This window comes from Chrysochloris asiatica, unplaced genomic scaffold (assembly GCF_000296735.1).
Source record: "Chrysochloris asiatica unplaced genomic scaffold, ChrAsi1.0 scaffold00419, whole genome shotgun sequence".
In the NCBI taxonomy this organism is placed as follows: domain Eukaryota; kingdom Metazoa; phylum Chordata; class Mammalia; order Afrosoricida; family Chrysochloridae; genus Chrysochloris; species Chrysochloris asiatica.
This window is the reverse complement of record NW_006408937.1, coordinates 351,849-360,450: the sequence shown is the minus strand read 5'-3', so window position 1 is coordinate 360,450 and position 8,602 is coordinate 351,849. Positions and strand designations below refer to the sequence as shown.

The following is an 8,602-nucleotide window of genomic DNA, read 5'->3' as shown; positions in this document are numbered from 1 at the left end:
TCCCACCAGCAATGCAGGAGCGGCCCAGTCTCCTTTTGTCTTAACCAGGGCGGGTTGTCAAGCTTGAGGCCTTAATATAGATTTGAGATCAGAAAGAGGAGCATAGTGGATCCCCCAGGACTTGGTATTTGTTATCAGAGGTAACAGGAGGGAAAATCCTAAGGGTGAGCAAGTAATGGCAGAGTGAAATTAACAGCAAGGTCACAAATACCAAGAGAATTGGAGTTGGGGTCCGAGATGGCTAACGAAACTCACAGAGTTTTCCCGTTTCACTTGCAAAACTCCACTGAAATGAAAGAAGACCCCAAGATCGGGATTAGCAACTCACAAGAAGTACAAAACAGCTGTGCCGATTTGCTTTCACAAAAGGAGGCTGTGTTTACTGCCCCCTGGCTGAAGCCCTAGGAACTGCTCCTTTACTGAAGTGGCAGGTTTACAGTGAGGAGAAGCAGCAGGGGGATGGATGTCTTGGGCCCAGAGCTCCCATCCCTAGAAGGCAACCTTCCTTCTGAAGGGAAATCCTATCTATCCTAAACAGACAACACAAGTCGTCACGCGTTCCAGAAAAGTTTCCTTTTTGTCAGTCCTGAAATCAGAATGTCTAACCACTGACATGTTCATTGATTACAGCAGGGCTGTGCCAGTAAGTCGAGTTGCTTTCCACTCATAGCAACCCTGTGTAGGGGTTCTGAGGCACGGCTGGTAACTTTGAACTGCCAACTTTGCGGTTCAAATCGACCTTGGGGTCCAGTATCTTGGGGTGAAGGAGCCCGGCTGCTCTGGCAGGGTTCCAACCGACTTTGTCCCAAAGGGTTGCAGTGTCTTTGAGTTGGAATCGACTCGAAGGCAAAGTTTGGTTTCTGAGTTGTTTTTTTTCTGATCAATGATTAGAGAGGATACTACACCCACAAAACAAGATAAATGTTGTCGTGCGAGGTCAGGAAAGGAGTTTGGAGATTTCAAAGTAGACAGCTGAAATAAAACCCAGCGGGTGGCCTGAGGAAATCAATGAATGCCCTTTTCTACTTGGGCCAGATGACAGCATGCGCCTGGCATGAATTGAGTTGTGTGGCAGTGATTGCCAGTTCGGTAACGATGTAGTCATCCCTTAACGATGAGATCCAAGGTGATCGGCCAGTCTGGTGGAAGGGGGCTTGGGTAGAATGCAACAGCCTGACTCAGGTCATAGGTGCAGAAACAAGCTGAGGAGGCAGGGCCTGACTACCACCAATCAAGAAGAGCTGGGGGTGGAGCATGTGCTTTGGACCTCATCATCCCAGGCGAAGATTGACGCCTCACGGAGATTCTCCCCCATCCTCGGATCCTGCGTCCAGGGATAGTGAAAGGAGGCAAGGATTTTCTCCCAGAGCCACCAGAGAAAGCCTTCGCTTAAAGCTGGTCCCCGGATTCAGTCTGCTAGTCCCATAAACAGTGAGCTGGACTTGCCCCGTGGGCTGGGAGGTCTGCGGCTCCTCTGCTCTCCTCCGTGTCCAGTGTGTAGGAACGTCAGGCTCCACTCCTTTTCTTTGATGATACTGAGAGACCTCATTTTAGACATAGCTAATTTTTTACCCACGTTAAAGTTTCAAGTTTTTTACACAATTGCACTGAACTCTGGTAACCTTCACAGCTGACTCATGTCATCTTATCAGTACCTTCTCCCACCTTCCCTTTACCCAGACCCAGCTGGGCAGAAATGCCGTTTGCTGGACGGTACAGACTGTGGCTCGAAGAGACATTCAAGAATTCATGGTTAACAATGTCGGCAGTGCCATAGACTGCCGGAAAAACAGGCCAATCTGTGTTGGAAAAGTACAGTCAGAATGCTCACCAGTGAGGATGACAAGACATACTTTGACCAAGTTATCAGGAGGGACCAGTCCCTGGAAAGGGACATGATGTTTGATAAAGTAGAGGGTCAGAGAAACAGAGATAGCTCCCCAGCGAGACGGATCCACAGAGTGGGTTCTAACAATTACGAGATGGTGCAGGACCATAGGGTGGCGACGAGTGAGAATCACCTCGATGGCATGTTCCAACAGCAATGCTCTGCCATCGTTTATGAGCATTGTAGCCCTGGTGGAATCAATAATGGCACCTTCTTCACGGTGAAATGTAATGTGTCCAGCAGTATTTGATTGGAGGATTCCATGGAACCAAAGTTCTAGGCTTTGGTTATTCTGTTGGCTCTCAAGGTGAGCTCTTTGGTATTGTGTTCAGGGCTGGTTGCCGTGAATCTCTCTTTCCTAAGTTTCTGCCTTTGAGATTAGAAGGAAGAGCTGGAGTGTTCGCTGGTAACTGAAAGGGGTGTGGAAAGTACATGGGCAGACCTCAAGGATCTCAAAAAGGGGTTTCAGTGATACGAGCTGGACAGGAGAGCTGAACATGGCTTGCTTTCTTTCCCTGTAGTTTTTGATCAGTTGGATGTTGTTTCCTATGAAGAAGTCGTCCGACTGCCAGCATTCAAGAGGAAGACCCTGGTGCTGATAGGTATCTTCTCATTGCCCACCCCCACCCCCCCGCCCCACTCCAAAAGGCAGTGAGGAAGAAAAGAGATGAGGTCTCTGTGCTTGTACCAGAGCAGGTAGAATTTTCTGGGTCCTCATGAGAAGAAAAGCTGCAGGGTGGCGCTGCGGGTTCATGTGCTAGACTGCAGAGTCAGTTCACACTGTAAGGTGGGCGGTTCAAACTCACCAGCTGCTCCTGGGAAACCCTACACAGGGGTCACTGTGGGTCAGAACCGACTCGACGGCTCATATCCTTCGAAAATGAACAGACAGCTCCACATTAGCTGGCTCCTGTGTAGGAGGTAACAGTTGTATCTGGCCTTTGACCTTTAGCTTCAAGGAAGAAAACAAAACTCCAAAGCTCCTTGGCAGCCCCATTCCCACTGCTTTTGGGGAACTACACGGGAGCTTTCATGAGAATCCTAGCACCTTGCTTGCTTTGTCTCTCCTGTCTGTGTTCCCAGGAGCCAGCGGGGTGGGGCGCAGCCACATTAAGAATGCCTTACTCAGCCAGAATCCAGAGAAGTTCGTGTACCCTGCTCCATGTAAGTACCCCCCCGGGGGCCACATGCCTCCTCAGTGCAGTAGCCCCACTCAGTCTGACATTCCATTAGTGGGCTTTTGATGATGGCTTTGTTTGAAATGTTTGATTAAATAACCAAACGCTACACCTTTCTTCACCCACAGCCTACTTTTGTTTTCTCACCCTCTGTTGTGCTGCTCACCTACAGAACGATGTGGAGTAAATGTATTTTCTAAAAATGATAATGCAAGTCATGTTCTCTTAAAATGTTCTGCCTATGACTTTTCCCATTTCACTTTCTAGTCCACATTTCTTCAGGTTCCTATGTTGTCTGCCTAATTCTGTTGTTGACAACTGTTTTCTGACGCATTGTGTAGCTACGCTATCATTTACTACTGTTGGGCATTGACACTGCCTCCATTTTCAGGTAGCATCTACGCCAAAACCTATGTAGGAAAGGTGTAAGAAAGAATCTTAGGTAGCGAAGACTAGGACCGCTGATCAGGTGGGAAATGAGACCATAGCTCCATTTCCAGAAGGGACTTCGTGGACCCTGAACCCTGACCAGATCGATTGCAGTTTTGGATTCTTTGCTTCTCTGGTGTGCTATTTGACTGATGGCTCACTGTGAGTACTTTCAGTGGGATGACAGGAGCAGAAAGCAGATGAGCCCGGGTTGAGTTTGGGAAGTTGGAATGACTGATAGAGAATCCTCATTCAAAACTTGAATGAGAAGGGAGGGAGAGCAACAGTGATGAGGTCAAAGGAGGGTTACTAGTAGGTGACGGGGAAGGAGCCTACATGACAGGAGAGGTTGGCAGTATTGTGATTCTCAGGCTACGGAAAGGACATTGATAGGAACAATACAAAATGGGGTCTCTTGACTTTCAAGACCATTTTAAGATGGATTTCCTGGGCTGCATCAACCATCTAATAAACTCTCTGCATCAGAGGCAGCTAGGTTTTCAACACAGACACCATGCCCCAAGCCTTGGTGAGCCAGTGAGGACCCGGGTTCATCAGGGCACTTGGGCTCTTGTACAGATACGACACGACCACCCAGAAAGACTGAGGAAGATGGCAAGGGCTACCACTTCATCTCGACCGAGGAGATGACTAAGAGCATCTCTAGCAACGAGTTCTTGGAGTTTGGCAGTCACCAGGGCAACATGTTTGGCACCAAATTTGAAACAGTGCATCAAATCCATGAGCAGGACAAAATCGCCATCCTCGACATTGAGCCCCAGGTTAGATAGCAGTGCATGGGGTGGGCAAAGGGGGAGGGCTGTAAGCAAAGCTTGTGGTGGGAATCTTCTGGAAGTTCGGGTTCCTTAATAGACTTTTTGTAGGGGATCAGGCTGGAAATGGAAAATAGTAGTGGGATTGAAAAAATCCAAAGCTCCTTATTAGAATTCATTAAGTCGGCGCCCCCCGCCCCCACTCCTTTTCTGCAGACCCTGAAGATTGTCCGGACTGCGCAACTTTCTCCTTTCATTGTGTTCATCGCCCCCACCGACCAGGGCATTCAGGTGAGGAGGGGAGGTGTGGCTCTCCCCGGAGCCTCTGGATAGCTGCTGGTCCTCTGACGTTCGCAGGGACAGAATCCATTCCACAGAATTAGTGTCCAGTTACCGAGGTGGACAATGAAGCAAACCCTGACTCTGGTGTGACGAGGGCATGGGTGGCAATAACAGAGCGTGCAGTGGGTCACTCAGAATAGATGAAGAGGAATGTGTTGGTTTGCCCCCCACTACCCGTTCCCACCTCCACACCTAACCTACCATCCGGGTAGTTAAGTCACTGTGATACATCCTCCAGTCTTTTCTTTTACAAATCCATTTGACCCCCTTTTACACCTCACACACCGCATGCCGTCCTAGTCACGTATTTGGGTGGTTTTAGAACTTACCCTTTAGACAACAGCCATGTTCATGACTCTTCACGTACACCCCTGGTAACCACTAATCAAATTGGGTAACTGTGAGGTCGACTGTTCAAACCCATCAGCTGCTGCTTGGAAACCCTATATAGGCTGTTGTTAAGTACTGAGTCGGTTCTGACTCATTTGAGACCCAGTATAGGGTTTCCGAGGAGCAACTGGCGAGTTTGCATTGCTGACCTGCTATACAGGGTGGCTGTGAGTCAGAACCAACTTGATGATGATGGCACTCAACAATATTGTTTAAATTATAAATCCGAATCTTTGGCTTTAGTGGACGTCACACATTTTTATACATCACAAAGTCGTACATTCGGTGCAAATTTACCAGCTGCTCCTCAGGTGACTGGGGGTTGGAACACACTCAACTTGACAGCATTTAACAAATTAAAAAACCGTAAGACTGCAGTTGGAATCTGGAGGACAGATTCCCACAGGTAGGATTACTAGGTCCAAGAGTGGTGTTAAGTGCCGTCAAGTCAGTTCCGACTCATAGGATTTTCCAAGGAGCAGCTGGTGAGTTTGAACCAATATTGACCCTGTGGTTCAAATCAACCTTGAGGTTCAGTGCTGAGCCTACAAACACTACAACCAGGACTCCAGATCCAAGAGTGTTTATCATTTTGATGACTACAACCAACTTTAGGCATGAGATAGGACTTCTTGCCAGCTCATGCAGCGGGCTGTCCCCAGCATTAAACCAGGCTTCCCTTCCCCATGCCTCTTGCCCCCCAGCCCTTCCGCCCCTCCCTGTCTCACCACGGCCCTCTCCTCTGCAGACGGAAGCCTTGCAGCAGCTACAGCAGGACTCCGAGGCCATCCGCAGCCAGTATGCACATTACTTTGACCTCTCACTGGTCAACAATGGTGTGGATGAAACACTCAAGAAATTGCAAGAAGCCTTCGACCAGGCTTGCAGCGCTCCACAGTGGGTGCCTGTCTCCTGGGTGTACTGAGCTTGCAGGGTGAAGAAAACCACTGTGTGCCCTTGGCCTTCCACGGAACTCCATTTTAAGAAAAACAGGGTCATCCCACGTAGCTTGATGTGCCAGCTTTCATTTCGCTGTAGCATTTGATTGTTGCTGATTGATAGACAGGGCCCCAGTGAAACAATCTCGGGGGGTCCAGAGTACTACCAAAATACAAGTGTGCATCTGATTCTGCACACAGTGGGGGAAAGCTGTGAACCCTATCCTAAGTCTGGGCTCCTTGACCTTCAGTTACACTGTGTGATAGGATGTCTGCTATAGGTATATACTGAAAAGCAATAAAAATATGCTGATAAAATGCCAATAACCTCTTAGCTTGTTGGGTTTCCACCTGCACACAAGATGTCTCTTCTCTTGGGTAAAGAATCTCCAAGCTGGAAGTGAACCCCCTAGTCTAGGACAGCCTCCCTCCACAAGTTGTCTGTTGGGAAGGGTCTATTTCAGTACAGTAACATGTTGTGTATGCGGATGTCCTGGTACGGCACTGTACGATAAGCACTCGAATGGAAGGTCAGTTTGCACTCAGCAGCCGTTCCTTGGAAACCCTATACAGATCGCTAGGGGCCAGAAGCGACCTGCCAGAACTTGGTATGTGCAACACGGCCACCCTTTCTGCTCCATAGGGTGATGATTCCCAAGGCGAACCTCCCCTCCCTCCTGTAGGACTGGCCTTGGTTACTGCTTTCTCAGGGCTCCTTCTCTAACAGCCACGGTCTCAGCTCAATTCTCAAGCTGGGTGGATTTGCCACCACCCACCAGTCTGGGAATCCAGATCAACGGGTCCCAAGTGAAATCCCGCTTCTCCTATCGCATTAGCCCTCGGGGGCTCTGACGCAACCTCTATAAAGACCAACAAACACCTGGGCCTCTTCCCCATGCCACTGTGGCCACGGAGGTCATCCTGGGCATTCAGCCGTGGCATTTCAAATGGCACATGGAGCCAAGTCAGAACACCCAGATCTCTCAGCACTTCAGGAACCCGAGGCTTTCAGTCCATGCCAGTCCACTTATTCCTCATGACTCCTTGGAAGCAATTGGAGAGCATTAAACAATTCCTATTGTGGTCCCGTAGGGGGTAAGCCCTGGACTGCTAACTCGATCAGACCTGGGCCCTGAGGCTGAGTGCAAACCAACTCAATGGTACTTAAGTCCCGTAACCTAATTTGTGATCTCCGTAACCTCGTGAGTTAGAGTATCTGAGAAACAAAATAGGAGAACGTGAAGCCAACAGAGCATTAAGGAAAAACCTCCATCAGGCCCTGAAGTCCCTGGACTGCTAGGAAGAAAATGTTAGCCTCATTTCTGCTCTGCTAGTTTCAAACGGCAGACAATTAGCAAGCACACCAGAGGAATCCTGTAAAAACTTAGCAAGTGAACTTTAGTAAGTCAAAATTAACAACATTCCTTCTTCCTTAAGACCTCCATCTAGGAGTGCATGAGGCCTTGATAGCAAAGAAGCTCCACAATGGAATGCCGGGAATCCTGGATGTAAATTACCGGGTCTGTCTTCTGGCAACACCATAAACGGGAGTACCTCCTTTCTTACAAAAAGTTTATTATTGCCTTTTATTACCGGTTATCTTGAGCGTGTAGCACTGAACATTAGAGAATGCTAACCTCAGCCAATTCCACGCCGCACCACTGTAAGGTGCACGTCATAAAGCACAGTTAAGTACAGACTCAGGAGAGCAGTTCATGACGCAAACCCAGACGATCCAAGACTTTCAATGTTCTTGGATCCTCAATCAATACCCATAGAAGGCAGCAGCAGCTGAGAACTCACATGGCCTATGAACACATTACTATTGGGCAATCAATCTACTGCGGCCTCTTTAAAGCAGTATGAGAGGGAAGACGGCACGTGGAGGACCTTAAGGTGTCCCTGACCACCTCAGGTGTGCGTGAAAGCTAGACTGGGGACTGGATACTTTGGTGGAAGAACGGACACTCTATTTTGGAGGAAGTACATCCAGAATGCTCCTCTCGTGGACTTCGGGTTTCATCACCAGGAGGGAGCAATCCATGGAGAAGGACATCACCCGTGGTAGAGGGTCAGCAGAGAAAGACCTTGGCGAGATGAACTGTTCTGACAGCAATGTCAGAGGAAACTGAAAGGGAACCCCAACTCTGTGTCAACCATCACCAAAAAGAGTTCTTATTCAAAAGTACACGAGGCTTCAAACTAGGGGGTGCTGCTTCGCTTTTTTCACCACAACAGCAACCAGATGGGTTTACGTAAGCAAGGCTGTACAGAGACGATTTGGAATAGCCCTAAAGGATGAGAAAGGCCATGAAAAACCTGCCAGAGAGGAGCGCCCAAAGTCCCTACCAGGCCTGCACCAGGTAGGGCGAGCTGGTGAATCTGACCACTAGCGTCGGAACGTGGAGGAAAAGAGTGACCCCCAGTAGACCACTTGGTCGACGATGACTCTGGTGGGCTCTAGACCATTTCATTGAGCAGATTTAAAAAAAAAAAAAAAAAAAAAACTAAATGGAAGAGGAAAAAAGCAAACCAGAAGACTGGTGTTCAATCAGCAATTAGAAAACAGTGGTGGATACTTGCTGGGTGGTCTTGGGACCACCAGTGAGATAATCTGCGTCATTCACACCCAGGGTCCTTAAAACAGGACAAGCTGGGCTGAAC

General features: G+C 48.7%; 1 protein-coding gene across 3 annotated transcripts in view; it reads left to right on the top strand.

Annotated features, from left to right (window-relative positions):
• Positions 1-6,039, top strand: part of MPP1 (membrane protein, palmitoylated 1, 55kDa) — a 33,499-nt gene extending 27,460 nt beyond the window's left edge. Inside the window, exons 8-12 of one of the 3 annotated variants that reach the window (XM_006876836.1) lie at positions 2,410-2,490; positions 2,972-3,052; positions 4,075-4,277; positions 4,485-4,559; positions 5,749-6,039. In XM_006876836.1, the coding sequence (XP_006876898.1) occupies positions 2,410-2,490; positions 2,972-3,052; positions 4,075-4,277; positions 4,485-4,559; positions 5,749-5,925 (617 nt within the window). In that variant the 3' untranslated portion in view covers positions 5,926-6,039. The remainder of the gene's footprint in view (positions 1-2,409; positions 2,491-2,971; positions 3,053-4,074; positions 4,278-4,484; positions 4,560-5,748) is intronic. The other 2 variants (XM_006876837.1, XM_006876838.1) reach the window with 2 other exon arrangements.
• The last annotated feature ends 2,563 nt before the right edge of the window (positions 6,040-8,602 follow it).